Source organism: Homalodisca vitripennis, chromosome 4 (genome assembly GCF_021130785.1).
Source record: "Homalodisca vitripennis isolate AUS2020 chromosome 4, UT_GWSS_2.1, whole genome shotgun sequence".
Lineage (NCBI taxonomy): Eukaryota > Metazoa > Arthropoda > Insecta > Hemiptera > Cicadellidae > Homalodisca > Homalodisca vitripennis.
The window spans coordinates 172,640,371-172,661,385 of record NC_060210.1 but is presented as its reverse complement, the minus strand read 5'-3'; the positions used below and the strand labels follow the sequence as shown (position 1 = coordinate 172,661,385).

Sequence of the window (21,015 nt, the reverse complement as noted above, 5' to 3'; positions counted from 1 at the left end):
GTCAAGACAGGTGTTAATAATGCAGTCCTCCTTCAATCCATTCTTTGTAAACACAAGTAAGTGAGTGTCAATAATTTGTAAGTTAGTGGTTTAAAATGTCAATTTTATTTCTTTTCTTTTTCTCAAAATTTTGCTGGAAGACTGTGAACAGCTCAGAGAAATTATCTGCAGAATAACGAGAAGTTATTTTCTTTTCATAAAATTATTTGTCTTTTTTCATATTGTTGTTAGTCACATTGTTGTAGCCTAAAAAAATAACAAATATTTAATCGTTCTGAAATTTATTCAGATGTAAAGGAGGGTGATTAATGTGGCAAAGGAATATGACTAGTGGTGTTGTCAGTTTATGCAAAGTTATTACAGACAGCTGCGTGGGTTATAACTGACTACATACCTGTGGTGATTTTCCATGTGCTCTCTGTACAAGACAATATTGCTTTGACAAAATTTCCATAACTTTTATCTTTATTTTTGTGTTCTTGATTTGTTATGAGCAGCTTGAATTGGTTGAGTTCTCAAAGACATGCGTTTTGACTCATCGGTGCATTTATTTACTTGTAGGACACTAAAATAATTTACTTTGTATCAATGCTCTTCTGCCTCGAGCTGATCTGTTCTGCTTAGGATAGTCACAGACATCATGCATTTTCTGCTTAAAAGTACGAGGGCTATCCAGAAAGTAACAGGCGTTTTGAAATAAAAAATTAACAAACTGAAATAGGAACATTTTATGATATACATTTAAAAGCTACACTCTTTGGCTATTTTTCAACTGAATCCCTGTTCAAATTGAGATATTTATTATAAAGTGATACAAGTTTTCCGATTCCAGCTTTGTAGAAATCTGCGACCTAAGATCTTACCCACTGCATGATTACCACTAGCGTCTCTCTACCGAAGCGCTGCGTTGTAGGCCAGGTGGTAATCGCTTGGTGCCAGATTTGGGCTATAAGGCGAATTATCAAACACTTCCCAATCAAAATCATCCAAGACTTTTAGACGATTGGCTGTATGAGGACATGCATTGTCATGGAAAAAACTAAATTTTGAACTCAATTTTCCCCTACGCTTGTTTTTTATCGCTCATGTAGCTTCTACAATGCTTCACTCTCTGCGGAGATTATTGATCCCCGTTCAAGGAAATCAACCAGAATCACACCCTTAGCATTCCAAAAAACAGTTGCCATAATCTTTCTCATTTGTTAGAAGTAGTTCTATTTTTGTCAGATATTACTTTTCTCTGATTCTCTACTCTATAGTTTTAGTTGAAAGTGTGCTGTTTTGAATTTTAAGAAATCAATTTTCTTCTAATATCGAAGTTTAGTTTTAATTCTAACTGTTATACCTGGAAATGTAATGTCTGTTATGTTACTTTGCATTGCCAATGCAATAGAGAGTTGCTCTTTACATTGTAGTGACTGGTCTCATCATAAATGGTTTGAACCGTGATTATTTTATGTTTATTTACCGCTAATCCTAATTACTGGTAACAGTGGTTAGTGCATATTCCCTAGTAACAAAAAATATTTAAGGAATAAACATCTTCATGTTGATGAGGGTGATGTGGTCATATCGGAAAACTCACAGCATGTTTGGGTTTAATTATTTCTTAATAATTTTGAAATGATTGGGTGGTTTCTTATTTCAGGACAGTTTTATATGATTAGGTTTATTATTTCCAGTTATTTTATTCTATTTAGGTGTTTGATTTTGATTATTTATTATATTTTCTGAAAAGTTTCTATGCTAGGTTGGTTTTTATTGACATTTTGGTTTTTCAGGTGCAGATATTTAGTTTTACTATTCCATTTTCATTGAGTAAGGCATTTTAGGCTTCTGCCACTAAAGTTAATGAGGTTTCATATTGGTTTCTTCTATGTTTCTGCAATTTATATGATATTTTTTCTAGTTTGGTTGAATTTTCAGGAGATTTGTTTTTTGTTAGATGTTGATTTTCAGCAGGTAGAGATTACGGGCAAGAAAGTTGATAGACTGCTTTGAGCCTGTTTTATTATATTGTTTGATTTTTTTAATTCTTGTAATAAATTGTATTTTTTCAATATATGTGTGCGTGCTTACCATATGCATTAAAGTTGTTTCCTTATATCTACATTTGCATTGTATCTAAAAAAAAGAGTATGGTACACAAGGGTACTTTTAAGTAATTGTTTTTTCAAAACTTCTTCAATAATTGCTGGCGAGGGGCTGTAGTCCTTGAGCTTGGTAAATACAAAATCCTCTCTTTTGAGCCCAGTATTTATGTCTTTTCGACATATTTTGGCTTAGTATTGTGACGAACTATAAGTACGAAGATTTATTACAAAAGTAAGGTCCGGTTAAGAAAATATTTAAAAATCTACATTTTTTCCATACTTATTTAACATGTGTCGTTCAACAAGCTTTTGAATGTCTAAATTATAGAAATCGGCCGCCTGCAAAGATAACTAGTCTTTAACTGCTTCTTTAACTTCATCTTTGTCGAAACGCTTGCTGCAAAGAAACTTATTTAGGTAGCGGAACAAATGGAAATCACTTGACGCTAAGTCCGGACTATACGGTGGGCGGTCCATCTGTTCCCATCCCAATTTCTTAATTAGAGTTTGGTTATTGTCGCAGTATGAGATCTTGCATTGTGATGCAACAACAACACTCCAGACGACAAAGACCACGCCGCTTATTCTGGATTGCACGTCGAAGTTTAGTCAGGGTAGCCCAGTAGGTGGCTTTAATGATCGTTGTCCCTGTTTCCAATAAAGTCGACTAACAATACTCCATGTCAATCCCAAAACACGGTCGCCATAACCTTGCGTGTTGAGATTGTCTGCTTTGCCTTGGCTGGCGATCGTGTGACGTCATTCTATTTACTGACGTGTAGACTCTGGAGTTATGTGAGAAACTCACTTCTCATCCCGTGTGACAATAAGGTCTAAAAGACTGTCACCTTCCTTATGATATCGCTCCAGAAAGCAAGAGCAGAATCCATTCTTTTCATCTGTTGGAACTCACACCCACTTGCGCACTTTATTGTCACTAATTATGTTAGGACCGCAAACTTCAGTAATCTGCCGATGAATTTCCGTCGCTGAAATGTTTATTGCAGACAAAACCCGTAACGCCATAAACAACACACAGCAACAATAAAACCGCTAATGGCGGTGCTTGACGCGCAAGGCATGCCGGGAGTCGGCGCGCATGCGTGTTTTGTTCTTGGCACCAAATTTAAATAGTTACGGTGAATCGGACCTTACTTTTGGAATAACCCTGGTACATATGACAAGGCTGATTTTAACAGTCAATACAAAGTGGTAAGCGTTGTATATATTTATTATTTGATACTATCTGAACTATTATCAGACTGTATAATCTATGCTGAAGTTTCTTATGAAGTCTTCTTGATAAAATATAAAAATATGTCCATACAGGATGTCCATTTTATCTGTGCCACCATTGTAATCTCAAAAATAACTGAGTACATGAAAGTTTAAGTGGGGGACTTTACCTACTGTTAGATAAGGATTTTAATTAATCAAAATTAGAAATATTATTTTAGAGTTACAAAATCTTACTACGGAACAAACATTTTATTCCATTTTAAACTAAACGATTTTTATTTTTGTTAATTTTTGTTTTAACTTACTTATTAGAAGCTACAGCATATAACATTAAAAAAAATAGACTCTCCAAGATATGTTTGAAAGCAATTAGTGGAAGAGAATGGTGTGGAAGTGATTATGAAGTTGTCCTTATATTTTACGTTATTATTGACAACTTAATGAGTGAATTTCCAAAATGAAAAGAAGCATATTCTATAAAAACTGATAAATTTTAACAATTAAATTTTCTCACCTTACAAACAACCATCAGTCACTGTACAACATGCAACAAATCCGAAAAACCCTTACGGTGTTGATATAGAGTTATCATTTAGAAATGAGTGTGTACATTTTTCAAAATTGATCACATGCAAACCTCTTTCTATAAGCAAGTTCCTCAGAGAAGAGAACCTGAAAGATATTGTTCCTAATGTAGATATAGCTCTGAGAATGTATTTCTTGACTGCGGTTATCAAATGCTCCACATTCATTCGTCATTTCCATTTTCGTTGCTGAGGAGAATTAATTCATATCTACGTTCTACTCTCAAAGAAGAAAAATTTAATTATTTTGCAATTCTGAACACTGAAGCTGATATTCTCATAGGCAAAGAATTTGAATTTGAACAATTAATAGAAGAAATTTCTGTTAAAGAAGTAAGATTGAAACGTTTAATGTAAGATTACATTTTTATTATTTACACTAAGCATACGAGTTTTATGTTTTATTACAAATATTAAGCAAACAACAATAAATTATTATACAATAATGAATTAAATCAGTGAATTTTTCTTGTTTTTGTTACAACAATCTATATATACTAAAAGAGTTTATAAAAACGTAATGGCAGTCAGTACGGCAGTTCTATCTGGCCGATTTCCTTCATGTTAGTTTTAAATGAAAGATATTTGTTTACAGATCAGGCATCAAGTATTAAAAGTCACTTAGCTTTAGTATTTTCACGTTTTACATAAAAATATTTTCCTCATACATTTCTAATGGGAATCTAAAATGTACCGTTACCATTTCCCCCCCCCCCCCCCCCCCCCCGCTTTTAATGAACCTACACACTTTGTTTTTTATTTAAGAACACTCAGTGAAATGTGCGCCTTTATTTGATGTACCGATCGCGCAAATTGGTTGAGACTTAGGCGCGGACATTCAACCTAAATTTTGATTTTTTTTAAAAGGACTTTTTATGTTGTGAAGCCATTGTCAGCTGTACATTTGGCGTCTCAAGAGAGGTTTGTTTACATTCAGATTATTTTAACCTGTTCATGTAAGTTTAATGTAGCTGTTGTACCTTGAATATTGGGTTTTGGAAGGAACACAAAAGTTGCTTGCAGGAATAGTGAAAAGCGGAAATTGTAGAATGATGGAACTAACTTAATAATAACATGTAGCCTTTTAACCACAAGAAAAAGACAAATCCCTGATGACATTTGATCATTCTTCCTCTAAAAGAAAATAATTGAAGGCTAGTTCTAGAACACCCATGAAAGAAACACTTGATATAAGTTCTGTAGTTGTGGATCCTGACATTAAGAGGACTAAAGGCAAGGCCACTCTGACTGGCCGCGGTGAGGGCAAAGCCCAAAAAGAATGGGAGAGCAGAGTATTTTGGAGTAAGTGCTTATTCTTATGAGCCAGAATTGCATGGCTTGAAAGGTAAGAAGTGTCAAGACAGAATGATAAATTTTGACCATATATTTCACTGACAATATCTGAATCTGAAATCAACAACAAAGTCAACTCCACTAAACCATCATCATAGGTACAGTATTGACTATCATCAATTTCGAGCAGGAAGTTAGCAAATTCTCATTCATCGGCATTAGCCCTCATATTTTTGGTGAGTTTGAAAACTTTGAAAAGAGACCATAAGAGTTGAAAATTCAATTAAAAAGTTAATTCTGTACTGAAGCAGCTCTAGATGCGTGAGGTACAACTGGTAACACTGGCCAGAAATATCCTACTGAGATGATGAATCCCACCAAGTTGTACAGTTGTTATCCATTATATCTTTCAATAGTCGATTAATAGACATTAAGGAATGTTTATTGACCATAGGTGCTTCATCCCAGTAACTTTGCAGAACGAATTATCGTGGCTTCTTTACTACTTTTAAACTGGATACAGAATGTTCATGTAAATTTAGTGGTAATTTGAATCGGTTGTAAATGTATGGCCATGTGGAAGTAACATAGCAGCATTTCCAGTCCATGCTACAGATATAACTTGCATGCCTACATTAATACAGTTCTGGATTAAACATATGTACACAAATGTTTTTTCCAGTACCACCTGGCCCATCTATAAAATATGCCCAGTAAACATTTGTAGAATTGTCTGTGTTGTGGATTAGTAAGAAGTTTAAATTTACTTTAAAGTGTGTGGTTTCTGATGTTACTCCAGATGTCAGTCCTTACTCTGTAGGTGGTCTTGAGGGAGTTTGTTGGTATTGCTCAGCATTGTATTTCAAACCCGAGAAGAATACAGCTGGAAAGTTCACTCTCTGTTTCTATGATGGAAAAATCAAACTTCCACCTTCTACTACAGAAAATGAAAGAGTTGTTTTCTGGTGGTTGTTTTTTTGTAAGATCTAAAAATTTCAGAGACAATATTCGTCAAAATAATAAGGCAATGTCATTTGTTTCAAAAGTTGATTTACCACCTAACTATGGTCTTTACTCCTTTAGAATCCATGGCATGGTTTATCACCGAATTTCTCCATTATACCAGTTGATTTCTAAAGTACTTCATATGATCAGTTATATATTCTTGATTTTGCAAAAGCTTATAAAATGAGAATGTCACATAATGCTAATAAAGGTTTGGCCAAACAGACACTTTCCAACTTAAGTGATCTGCTTAGTAAATTCAATCCTTATGTTCGTTCATACAAAACCATGCATCAGAAACATCAGAAGAGGAAAAAGCCCTTGCACTTACAATAGTTCACTAATAAATTTTCTTATGCGGTTCTACCATAAAACATCTTCAGATTAGTGGTGTTAAAATGATCCTACTACTTCTGAAATTGTTTGACAGCTATGGAGCACCTCCTTCTCATACACATATAACTGTTTAAGAAAGAGCAGGTGCTTTACAAAAAAAACAAATTATGATAGTATGCATTGTGATCCTGTGCTACGTTTTGATTTGGCCATGTGGTGATACTGGTTGGCACATAGATATGCCAATTCAAGGTGTGCATCAAACTAAAATACGAAAGACTGTTACTATGCAAACAATATGTTATATATAGAATTGTAGTCTGAGAAAATGGTCCTGTGGGTGACTTCAATCCAGTAATAAATGCTGGAAAACTTACTCAGCAACTTTTTGTGGACTATTACTGCCATATTAAAGGAGATAGACATAATACATCCAAAGGGAAAAAACTAAATTGCATGTAGAAACATGTATGTATATATATATATATATATATATAGAAACGTATATATATATATAAAATATATATATATAACATATAGAAACGTATACGTAGGCTTAACAGATGCTTTACGTTTGAGGGCTGAGCATGCAAAGTTGAGATTAGGTCAGATTGTATTTCTGCCTTCATTCTTTAGTGAGAGTCCAAGAAATATGAGGCAGAATTACCAAGATGCTATGGCATTAGTGAGAAAAATTGGCAAGCCAGATATCTTCATAGCATTTACTTGCAATCTTACATGGTCTGAAATAACTGATAGTATTTATTTTTGGGAGACACCAAATAATACCCCATACATTGTGATATGAGTTTTTCATGCTAAAGTGGACGAATTGATACGACTAATTTGTAAAGAGGAGATCTTCAGAAAATTAAAAGCGTTCTTGTAAACTAGGGAATTCCAAAAATCTGGACTGTCCCCACATTCACCTGCTTTTAACACTGGAAGATAATTTTATGTTTAGGAACCTAGAGGACATTGAAAAGGTTGTATCTGCTGAAATTTCCAACCCTTTAAATAAAAAAACTATGAATTAGTAAAAACTCATCTGGTACATGAACCTGTCATCTCAATCCTTCCTGTACATGCAAGAAGGAAAGTGTAAAAAAGATTTTCCAAAATCTTCATCGAGGAAACAAAATAAAATGTAAAGGGTTACCCACTTTATAAGTGAAGAGATAATAGCATGACCATAACTAAACGCATCAATGGAGAGTTTGTTGATGTTATTAATCAGTTCATTGTACCATAAAATCAACTCCTCTTGCTATATTTCCACACTCATATCAATGTGGATATCTGTTCGAGTGTTCGCTCTATCAAGTATATCCAAAAGTATGTCTATAACAGTCTTGATTGCTGTAATATAGAAGTAGCTGCTGAAAATCATGTGCTTAATCATGATGAAATTAATGTATTCTTAAAAGCTCAATATGTTGGACCAAGTGAAGTCGCTTGGAAAATGTTTGCATACGGCATGCATGATCAATCACATACTGTAGTTAGATTACAAATTTATTTGCATAGTTCTCAAAACATTTTATTTCAAAAATGATTCTCCTTAGGAAGAATCCAACACAAGAAGAAGTTACATAATACAGTTAATGGCATGGTTCAAGTTAAACAGCAATCCTACTACAAGAAGTCCTTACATTTATTTACTGTCATAGTTTTGTTCATTGTTGGTGTGAAAGGTACTATGACCTGAGGTATTTGACACTGCAGGATCCATTTTTATTTAAAAAAACACACACACAAATAATGCACAGGAAGAATACACAACACACTTTACCTACATAAAAACAACACATAAACACAAAACATTCAAAGATTACACCGGGCTCCTATTGAAGCCGAACTTTACTATGTTATTATAATTTACTGTGTAAATGCAAACAAAACCAATCACAATAAAGCGTTGGCCAAAGACAAAAATGTGGCAGAGAATCACCTGTGTACAACCACAGGCTGAACTATACTGAGACATTGTTAGTAGAACAGCAAGGCGGCCCTTACATCCGTGCTGCACGTGAAAGTCCACTGCACCTTTTGGAGTCAGCAGCAATGAATGTGTTAACAACTGGATAAGGAAAAAAATTAATTTTTTGGTGTACTTTGAATAATTACATTTCTAGTGTTTTTTGAATAGGAAAGATGTTGAACTCATATACTTGAAACATTTAGTAATATAGCTTGATAGGTGATGACCAAATACATCATTTAAATATGGAGAAAAAAGTAGAGATAACTTATTTTTTCTTACGATAAAAATACAAAATAAAACAAATATTTTCATTTTGTATGTACAGTGGTACATATAGGCTGATATCAGATTAAAAATCCATTATCATATATTTTTATGCTTAAAATGTAATCTATTGTAGGCAGTATTGCACCAAGGCCTTTGACACTGTGCCCCACCAAGAGCTTATCAGAAAACTAAATTACTATGGAATTGAGGGCAATGAGCTTTCACTATTTATGTCATATATTAGTAATAGGTACCAGTTTGTTAAAATGGGTGATCAGAGGTCGGACCTTAAGCAGGTTATAAGCGGGGTCCCCCAGGGCTCTGTTCTGGGTCCCTTCTTATTCACGGTCTTCATCAATGATCTTCCCAAATTTGTGCCTAATAAAAGTGTACTCTATGCTGACGACACTACCTTGATGTGCTCTAACTTGCTCTCTGAAATTAACTCGGCTATGATTGGCTACATGAAGGAAAGGTCTGACCTCTGGTTTTCCGCTAATGGCTTAAAAATTAATGAAGATAAGACTGAACATATTAATTTTAGTTTAAGAAATAACTCTATACATAACTCTGTTAAGCTACTTGGAATCAACCTGGACACTAAGCTTACCTGGAAAAATCACACAGATATTCTTTGTACCCGTTTATCCAGAGTAATTTTTCTGTTAAAAAAACTCAAAACTTGTACTAGCTTCACATTGCTATTAAAAGCGTACTTTGCACTTTTCCACTCACATCTTCTGTATGGAACTCTCCTCTGGGGTAATTCAACTGGTGCTAAGGAGAGGTTTTTTCTATGCCAAAAGAGAGCTTTACGCACAATTTTCAATATAGCCTTTAGTGACTCATGTAAACCTTTTTTTAAAGAACATAATATTCTTACTGTACCTTGTATGTTTATATTTCAAAGTTTAATGTTTGTTAAAGAAAATCTTGAAACACTTAGTCTTAGAAACTCTAGTCATGATTATTCCACCAGATATCGAGACCTTATTGACTTAGAATACGCTAGGCTAACTAAGACCCAGCACACATACTTTTATGTTGGTGTAAAATTATTTAATAAGCTACCTTTAACGGCCAAAGATGTTCCTTGCACAAAATTTAAAAATGCTTTGCTCAAATGGTTAAGACAAAAAGCTTTTTATACAGTAGACGAAATGCTTTCTTGTAATGTAGACAATTTATTCTTTTAGTTTTTATGCTTTGTGACTTGTACTATTTACCATAAGTATGTAGTATGTATTATTTTATTCTTTAATGTTGGTGTTATACTGTGTATATGTATAAACCATCTGATGACATTGTCAATGCAGTTATTGTGGGCCGACAATAAAGATTCTTGATTCTTGATTCAATATTTTCTTCAATTTAATATAGTGGTTTACCTTATCCAAAACTTGAATTATCCAAAGCAGTCTTGGTCCCATTAATTACAAATACTTGCATCCATAGCATTTTATTTAGGCTCTCTGGTTACAGCTTACCATAAACTTCTTACCTCCTTAGTCAATCGATAGGCTAATAAAAAATTACTTTATTTAAAAAGTATATTGAATTAAACTAAGATGGGTATTTTGGGAAAATAAATCTCACTATTAATAATTTTAATGTTTATTAAAAAAAAGGATGAAATAAATGGGGGGTTATAACTATTAACATAAATATTAATCTAACATTAAAAATGTTTATTTTCATGATTCTTGAGAAACAAGCCAAAATTTGAGAGTTAGAAAGAAAGAATTGTGCAGAATATGAAACAATAGATAGCAAAATCACAAAGGATTCACCATTACATTCCTTGCTGGAGCATCGTCTACTTTCTTCTCCGTTGATTCTTCTTCATCTTGCCCCTTTATTCGGATACTGTGTTTTTCTTTATATTCATTAATTTCTATGCCTTTTTTAGTTAGTTGCTTGTTTAGGGAATCAATTAAGTTTGAGAGCTGAAAAAAAAAACTTTGGATATATATCTCATTTACAATTAAATTACACATTATCTTTTTTAAAATTATGAGTGTAACAATTAATAGTTATTAAATTCTTAATACGAGTATTATCTTAACAAAAGCTGAAACCTTTAAAGATCTATTCCATTTTCTATTTGGGAGTATGGCTGAATATAATTAATTCGAATCAGAAGTGCTGCTACAAGTTCAAAACCTAAAATACTGTAATAGCCTTTCACAATTCCTGTTAACTTTTTATATATGCTTACTTCTGTTACAAAATCATCAAAATGGGAAGCCCGTTATAACCTCTTTTACATAATGAGGAGGATGGGCAAACTTAAGACGGAAGTAGCCGCCCCACTTCATAGAACAGTGTCTACGCACACGTGACACTTAGAGACATGTGGATTTCCGGAATAGTCATTTTAAGTTATGAATACATTCACTGAAAGAGAGAATGAGTTTTATTGAGGGTGAGAGGCATTACGGGTTACTAAGCATATTAACCAAAAGAAGTAGGGCTGCTCCTTCTAAGAAATTTGCATTCTAGAAAGGTTCACAAAGGTCTATATAAATATTTCTTTTTTTCATTCATCCCAACTTTCTGGGATAAAATGGGTAGTCAAAGCAACATCAGTAATCAGTTGTCTTTAGGCCGTGTTCAGAAAACAAACTGCAACAAAAACTGAGGATCCATAGTTACAAGGTAAGTGAACCCTTTAAAATTATTTCTTAGGTTTTTACCGTACTTTTTTCTTGTTATGAATCTGAACACCTGATGTCTAATTTTAAAAACAAATTGTTACTTGCAAACTGATTGTGCTTATTAATTAGTTTTTGACAGGTTACGTTTATTCCGTTTCGCAAAACATACTCATAGTTTTCAATATAATAAGGTACTTTTTATTACCTACTGCTTGCTGTATATAAAAGTTCATTGTTTTTCTGAATTTGTATTCAATAGCTTGTTTCTTTATTTTTTGGGGGTAAAAAATGTTACCATACTTTATTTATGTAATAATAATGTATGTTTGAAAAGGCTTGTTATATTTATTATGCTTTCTTTTTATTTCTGTTTTAATATTCCAATTAGAATAGACTAATATAATAAACATTGTAAATGTGGAGAAAAAATGTGGTATACATCTATAACTTTACCGCTGAAAGGTTTATTCCTTATCACAAAAGCAAATTAGTAAAAATATCTACCTACTTCTTATTTGTAGTTACATATGTCATGATTGCCAATAATTTATAGATGAGTAAATAATAAATATAAGCCCAAGATATAAAATGATTATATTCTACGTATACTCTTTATTTGACATTTGAAAATCTCTATTTAATTTTCTAAAATAAGAAACAACACTTAAATCACTCATACCAATTAATTTGGGATGCAAGTAAATACCAACTAGGTAAACTTCTGTATTTAAAAAAAACCTGGCAGATATTGGGCTTACGCTTTACAGGTGCAGACAGTGGATTGACGCTAGGCAGAGCCCAACTACAACTCACAAACCCTGAACATCTGCTGGCCATTCTTAAAGGGTCATGAACTTTGCAAGTAGGCAAGGAGTTAGGGGAAGGAGGGGTAGATTGGTGAAGCGATGGTTGTGACTATGGTGACAGGTATGCGAATCAGGTACAACCGTGTACACTGATTGTTCACACCCATCCTGTACAGATGATTAATCTTCTCAAAAAGATTATTATAGATTATAGAGAAAATTATAGATAGGGTTGAAACCATTTTTGAGCTACAGTGATTTTACTTGTTACTTATTGAATAATACTCATAATGACAATCCAGAATATTTTAATATGAATCCAGTTTAGATAAGCTTAACTTTAAAATTATCTTTCTCACAACAAAACAAAAGGCTCTATTCTTTATATTATGTTGGCCATACCTGTTGTTTGTTTGTCGATAATACTGGTAAAACTTCTTTTACTGTTTTTTCACACAAGACACCACCCACCATTCTAAAACACTTTCTATCTCCATCTAGATCTTTTAATGTATCAATGACAATCCTGCAAAAAAATACACCAAATTAGAAGCACACACTTTCTCATTTTTTTATTTGGTGACCATAATAAAAATAACTATCTTTCGTTATTAGAGTGAAAAATGTATAAGTTTTTAAATAGCCTACTTTAATACTTCTGGACAAGACCAGATGGTAGTATTCTATATATCAGTCCAGTTTCAGTAGAAGCTGCAGTATAATATATTGTCACCAAAATATCAAGCTTTCCGATCACTTTAAATACCAAACAATAAAAATCAAAATGTAAAACTAAATTATTGACATTTAAAATTATATTTATTTCCGATTATAGAAACTAATAATCGTACCTAGCATAAATAATCATTTAGTTATGTTAAATATTATGTTATGTAGGAAAACAGCATTTAACTGTGAATTGAAAATATTTATGTGCATTTGTTAAACAAACTGTAATAACAGTGTAACAAACAGATTAGGGATTGATTCTAACTATTTTACAAAATAATAATGATCCTCATGTAGTGAAATAAGAAAAGGCTGCAGTTCCATAAGAGGGGGGCAAACCAATCGATAACAGTCTACATTATCAGATGGAAATGTTGATATTATCAAACTGGAACTAATATCGCTATTTACATATATTTAAATATGATCTGTTTACAAAATAATAATATTGTAGATGATGGAAAAATCAATGTTATGAATTACCAATTCACATCAACCATAGCAAAAATTTCATCGACCCATTAACATTGGGCCAATTCACAACATGATAAAAATGACAATCATGGAGAATAAAAAAAACTTATTAAATCAGGTAAAATGTACTTTATATATATATATATATATATATATATGAATTTATATTATTTGGATATATATATATATATATATCCAAATAAAAAATTTATACATTGATTAGTTTAAATACATCTTGTTTTTTGTTATTATTTTATTTCATGTCTCTTCTCAAATTGTAAATATAATTTAGTTATTGTAATTTTTTAATCTTTTATCATTTATATTTAATAAACTATGGTACTTTCTGATTAAACGGAGGCCACCGATCATAAACGGGATTTAGCAACTTTGGGTGGGCAGTTACACAATAATACTATGGAACATATTTCCTTATCATCTGTACACAATTATCACATTGTAGGAATTGTTATCTGCTCGGACAGTCAAATCAGTGAAAGTATGTCAAGTCGAAAGTCATTAACCGGAGTAACTGCAGTGCTCTTATCATATTCGTGTCTCGGTTTATCATACATAACCTAACTCTGTAATTCATTGTTATCTTTGTTTTCATACTGTACACTTGTTCTAGTGATATGTAGACAGTACAATGAGTACGTTGGTGCAAGCAATAGCGCTTTCGTCACACTTTTCACCGACCTCATTGAGTTTTTGAATACTCAAATATAAATGTGTTTATAATTTTACTAAATGAAGGTATAGTTTTTCTGTTCATATTTATTATATTATTCGAATTTTATTTATATACCTACTTTTTTAATCGTTAAACGGGTGGCCTCTGTTTAATCAGAAAGTGCCTAAACTATTATAATATTGTAATTATACACTCGTATACGTTTTTATTGATATACAATCAATTATTTTGCCAGTCTCTTATTGAACTGCAGCCTAAGAAAATTATGGCGATTAGCTTGGCTAGACATATTGGCTCTCAGGTGAGCCTTCAGGTAGATGCAACAGTCATATAGTTAAGTTAAGGGTAAATGTGATATTTACAGCCTTAGTGGCAACAAAATTTGAGTTTCACATTATTAAAATATTATTATCGTCCTCCTGAACAAAAGAATAAAAGGTTTCATGGGGTGGATAAGACAAATAACAAAGTTGTAGAACTGGAACTACTTTTCTCACATGGAGCGATAATTCCTCACCATACATCTGCACGGAGTGTCACATGATCTTGTTGTGACCATGAGTCAACCTTGTAATGGTTTATAATGACATCAGTCAGTGCGCCATCTTTTGCTACATAAAATAACAATATTACTGAAATCAAGAGAATTTCTACCCAAATAAACAATATTTTTTTATTCATTGAGGTGTTATGAGAATAATAGTTAACCCTTTGATCTCTGTCGATTGTGCAGGTGGCTAAACCAGTTGCACTAAGTTTTTCTTAGCCAAACTCGCTCAAATGATGCAGTGTTGTGAATGTGTTCCATTCACCTTTGGTAACCATATATGTTGTATAGAACTGTTTTATTGCTTTTGTTAATTATTTTCTAGTGTATTAAGATTTTACACCTAAAAAAAAATCTTTGAAAGTCCTGGCTTATTTTGGTCAGGATATGAATAAGTTTATTCCATAGTTGTTTTACTATAGGACAATTTTAGAATACAATCCTAGATACATAAAATGATGTTGCAACTCTCGCACATGTAACGGGATTCACATCTCATTTTTTCCTGCCAATCTCTCTCGTCCTCCTACCAGCTCCCCCATGCCACATGATGGTGGCAAGTATACTCGTCTACAACGGTCAAAGGGTTAATACCAGGCTGACACAAGTCCCCTCAGCCATCAGCGCAGGCTACTACACCACCTTTGGAGCTGCCTCGCACTGATAGCTACAGACGGAAAAAGTATATTGTAAATTCACATAACAATAAATTCCTTCTGTCTTGGAAGAAACACGTTCCACTTTTAAATTTGTCTCCTAACCTCAGCTCATTCTGAGTTTGCTGTGCATTAAATCAAACCCAAACACCCCCTTCTTGGCTTTACTTGTCGCAAGCCCACTATTTTCTTCTCCATAACGTGTTACCAGGTCTGGTAAAAATCCAACTGACATTCTGGTGTAATAAAAAAAAAACCAGATAGTATCTCTTATCAAACCATCAAACAGATGATAATATTCACCGAACCAAACTGTAAGCCTGTTTATAGGGTAAATACTCTACATTTTAGGCCCCGGTCCAACCTATCTACCAAACTCTTGTTTCAAAATAATAATTTCCCTCAAAAATAAGAGTTTGACAACTTTATCTGGAGACTCCATTTCAGTGACTGAATAAAAATTAACCACAAAAACACTTCTTGTATGACAGCCACTAGCGCTCTGCCGCTTTACCATTTTGTGTAGTGGCCGAGGCCCGAACGGTTGGTTGTCTGTCTTTCATTATCCAATGGATTGTTACGTGATCGGGAGGCTTGCCACGACATTGAGGTAGATTCAAGATTCTTTATTTGTCTTTAAACATATATAAATGCAATTGACATCGTCAGAATATTCATATAACTAGCCAATACCAAATTCCTTAATTTCTTGTATACAAAATTGTTCAATAAGCCTATAATAAAATAAATAAATAATTAAAAACTAATGTACAACTACAATAAATAAGTTCATAACATAACAACAATAAATAGAATATATAAGAAGTAATAACAGAGAATAAAACAAATAACAACTTAACAAATTTGTAACGGTGGCGTCAAAATTGAAACAGGACAAATGCTCATCAAAAGGCTTTGTCCAATGAGAAATAATAAATAAACTTTAAAAGAAACAAGAAAGATAGAAAAAGTCGACTAAAAATTTTATTTCACTAGTGTCACAGGACAAATACTCGTCAATTGAATAAAAGGCTTTGTCCTTTAACCAACTACTAATAGAAGTTTTAAACTTGACAATACTAACTCTCCATGCATTATCAGGCAAGTTGTTGAAAAGTTTAATTTCCATGCATAAATGACTTTTCTTAGTTTTTTCCAGCCTAAAATTTACCATATCTAGCTTGCCTTTGTTCCTTGTATTATAATTATGTATATTTTGTCTGAGCTGATATGTTTCTAAATTTTCTTTACATTTTAATAAACATGAATATATATACATACTTGGCAGAGTCATAATTTGCAATTCTTTGAAAAGGGGCTTGCAAGAAGTTCTGTCAGGTAAACTTTTAATAACTCTTAGCGCCTTTTTTTGCCATATAAAAGCTTTTTGAGCAGCGCTACTATTTCCCCATAACAAAATTCCATACATTAAAACTGAATTAAAGAAGGCATAATAGGCTGTCATGAGCATATCCATGCTAACACAGAATCTTAATTTTCTAAGTAAGTAGATGACTCTTGCCAATTTTTTACACATCATTTGCACATGTACAACCCAGCTTAGCTTACTATCCAAATATATTCCTAAAAGTTTTACAGGTTTAAAATTTAAATCATCATAATTATTATTATCAAGAGAGAAACATATATTCTCTGTTTTATCACGGTTTACAACTAGAGAATTAGATCTGAACCATTCATTTGCATCATCTAGCAGCCTCCTACGATTTATCAATAACTGGTCTATTTTTTTCATTGCTACTCACTAGGGTGGTGTCATCAGCATATAGTACAGAAAAACATGGTATATTGTGTGCAAAGTCATTCACAGCCACTACAAACAGAAAAGGCCCTAACACTGAACCTTGTGGTACCCCTATTGTAACATTTTTAAGATCCGATTTGTCTCTACCTTGTACTACCATTTGTTTTCTACCCTTTCTAGAATTAACCAAGATAAACTCCACTATACTAGTAGAGGCCAACGAGAACATATGTCAATCTTCATCCATAGTTTCACAGACTTCATGTAAAATACCATGTTTCGAAATTAATCAAGTCCTTATTCTAAGAACTTTCAAATTATATCTTAATTATTTTTTTATATGTTCTTAATGATGGAAAATTTGTTTTTGAGATTTTTCTTGTTCTACAGCAAGATTTCCAACTTATTTCCGGTGTGTTAAATTCCTGGCTTATTCTGGTTTCATGGCCACTCTGTTTGATAAAAGGAGAAAACTAACAACAATAATTTCCTAATTTTTGCACAATTGTACAATTTAGCCTACTTAAAACCACCAGGTAAATTCTTGTCATATAACAATATCAGCTTCCTGATTTAAAAACAACAAATGATTACATGGCGAACTCACACTCTCACTCTGAAAAACATGGTACCAACCAATTAATAAATTATTTTCTAATATTTTAACTGATCAAGTAATCCACACTCAAACACTACTAAATGACAATATGAGATTTAACTTGCCACGATAGTCGAGTGATCAATGCCAAAGTTGTCCACAAGGCAGTGAACGCTACTACACGGGACGGTTATTGAAGCTGTATTAGACCACAGCACACTCTGGGGAAATTATAAGATTAAAGGCCGACCTGGCAAATCACAAATTTGACGTTATCAACGTATTCTGCTCATCCTCCTGAACAAAAAATATATATGGTTTTAGAGGGACGTGCAAATGACAAATAACATGATTTTAAAGAGAATATAAATAAATAGTTAAGTTCTTAATGTTTTAATGTTCTGATTGTGTGCTGTGTCTGGATATCTGTAAATATTATCTGCGGCTGGGACTGATAGCGTATCTGTTATCTGGACGCTCTGGGGCAGAAGTGAGTGCTTCACTAGATATCATGTACTGTGGTTTGGATCGAGTGATTGCATGATGATCATGGATTAACCATCCACTAGTTTGACCAATTGTAGTAAATTGGTGTGTCGGAGTGTTTTGTTAGGCATCTTAAGAGTTTACATTTCAACCGAAACTAGATTATTTAGTTTCTGTACATTCTGTGGAGCACACTAATGGTAAGTGTTCTCTATTAATGTCCATTTATATATTTACATTAGGGGTATTCATGATTTATTAAGTTTTTTACACGGTACATAAATGCCTTTCCATTACAATTCAATTTATATTTCTTATCAGTCCCTCTAGAATTTGATATTTTACTGATAGGTACTATCTCGAGGGATGTTTTTTTTCCGTTGACATCAGCGCGGTGGCCGGAGGCACTCGTCTCAAAGCGATAACAACTAATTAATTTGTAGCTCGAAATTTAAGAAAAACATTGTCCATTTGGATCAAAATTCTGCTTATTTCATTATTATTTTTGGTACTTTGGGATTATACCGACCACACCCAGACATGAATCGTTATTTCATATTTCGTTTCTACTGATTACTAGATTAGCGTAGAACAATATTTCGTCCATATAAAACAGGAATTGTCTTATCGCAAACCCCTCCCCATCCTCAGACAGAGGTCAAAGTCGAGCGTCTAGTAGATAACGTGATTGCAGAGTCTCGCCGCCCGTTCAGCTGGTGCATCGCTTTGTTGTACTTCCGTGTTTTACCTCTACATTTCTCCAAACACAAAATTTCAACAAAAACAAACATTTACCAAACTAAACTCTTTATTAAAAAAACACTAAAAACTTGTTTTTATTCTTGATCACATTCCGCCACCCAAAATGCGAGTGCCTCCGGCCATCAGCGCGGGCATTGACAGCACCTTCGGTGCTGCCCTGCGCTGATGTCGACGAAAGAAAAACATCCCTCGAGATAGTACCTATCAGTAAAATATCAAATTCTAGAGGGGCTAATCAGAAATATAAATTGAATTGTAATGGAAAGGCAATTATGTACCGTGCAAATCACGTGATGCCGCGCGGCCTGCCGTAATCAGGATTCTCGAGAAAGATAAGATAACAGCGATCACAATACCTGGAAATGCTTGTAAGTTTGTAATTTTGTAATTGAAGAGTTGTTTTTTCGTTCTATCATGTTTGTTTCTATAAATTTCTATTTTTGTGTTCTTCATACTAGTGTGGTCGGTATGATCCCAAAGTACCTTATTTTTCATTTAGGTTTGCAAAGATGGCGCCACAACCGATAACGTCATCATGAGGTTGAATAATGGTCAAAAAAGGTCACGTGATGCCCTCTGTGGATGTAGAACATGGAAATATTACTCTGTGCTTGAACAGTTGTTCCATTTCTTATGTTCTAGAACTTCGTTATTTCTCATTTCCACGCCGTTAAACCTTGTTTTGTTCTGTAGGACGATTCCAATAAGTTAATAAAGCAAAACTCGTATTTTGCCGCTCCGGCAAAAGTTAATGTGACAATTACCTAAAAATATAATTACAAAATGTCGTTTCTATTTCTAATACTAAAATCCATGTAGTTATTTGTGATTTTCTCCCTTTACAACCATATAGGCTAATTTTGTACAGGAAAATGATCAAAGTACATGAATAATGTAGAAATTGTTATTGGCAACTGCACCACTAACTTCACTGATAACAAGTTAGGATATTTTAAATTAGTACAGATCAAATAACAATAGTTAGGTTACATAAATATTAAGTCTCAATTGGGGTCAATGTTACCAGTAATGACTAGTAACCCTTTTCTGTTTGTCACACTGTTATGCTACGCCTTTTTCTATCTTGTTAGTTATCTGCCACAATCAATGTGCTAATATGCAAATGTTAACGTGTTCACAGACTAGACTACCTCTATCTTAATTAGGACAACAATGCTTTTCACAGTATCACGTTTTTGTCTTAAAATTCATAAAGCTAACACTGACCTGACAAAAAGTGATTTGCAAAGCAGCATCGGAGTACTTAACAGAAAACTAGGCACAAATAAAAGTAATTTTACTCATAATAAACATTAATAGTAGACATAACCTTACTTGTGTTCATTTAGATCGTATTCCAATTCTGATATTTTGTTTGCTAACGTACGCTGCTCATTTCTCAAAGTCTGAAAGGAATTGTACACTTCGTCCCCACTAACACTTTTGGCCTTATTTGTTTTAGCCTTTTTATTGTCCGCATTCATTTTAATTAACTATTCCTATTACAACTAAAATACCAAACCCACGCAATGCAATTACCACAATCCAGTATTGAAAAGTCTTTTCGACTGTATCAATATCAAACTACGTACTTTTTTCAGGTTGTTACTTGAGTAAAGCAGTTGTCTTCCTGCTGTTCTGCATGTAGGCTACAGTGTACGATTTTTTTATATCTAGCTAGATGTCAGCAGACAAGAATATAATAGTTAAATGGTATTAAGGTTGCCCATGCTGTCTTATCCTATCAATATAAATGCAAAAATTTGTGAAGAATAATGTTTGAATATTTACAAAGTTCGAAGTTTCAGATGTTTGATACTCAATATCGCATTAAGATGAAATTTGGCATGAATATTGCTTAGTGATGAGAGAATCGAATACAGAATCGAAAAGTATTCGAATACAGCCAGAGTATTCACATGTTCGATTACCTCAAAACAAATTCGAGTATTTTTGAAATGAATACAATTTCTCTGGGAGAATTGAATTCAAACATACAGTATTCATTCGTTTGGAGTAATAGTATTTAATTTAAATAAA

General features: G+C 33.2%; 1 protein-coding gene across 2 annotated transcripts; it reads right to left on the bottom strand.

Moving 5' to 3' along the window:
• Positions 1-10,474: 10,474 nt before the first annotated feature.
• On the bottom strand, positions 10,475-20,585 carry LOC124360648 (prefoldin subunit 2). 2 transcript variants are annotated; one of them, XM_046814454.1, is made up of 3 exons: positions 20,311-20,585; positions 12,667-12,790; positions 10,475-10,747 (listed from the first exon to the last, which is right to left on the bottom strand). In XM_046814454.1, exons 1-3 carry the CDS (start codon positions 20,457-20,459, stop codon positions 10,577-10,579), a joined length of 444 nt encoding a protein of 147 aa, XP_046670410.1. In that variant the 5' UTR covers positions 20,460-20,585; the 3' UTR covers positions 10,475-10,576. The 2 variants fall into 2 exon arrangements, with proteins under 2 accessions (XP_046670410.1, XP_046670411.1); XM_046814455.1 differs by having other exon boundaries at positions 20,203-20,328.
• Between the last annotated feature and the right edge of the window lie 430 nt (positions 20,586-21,015).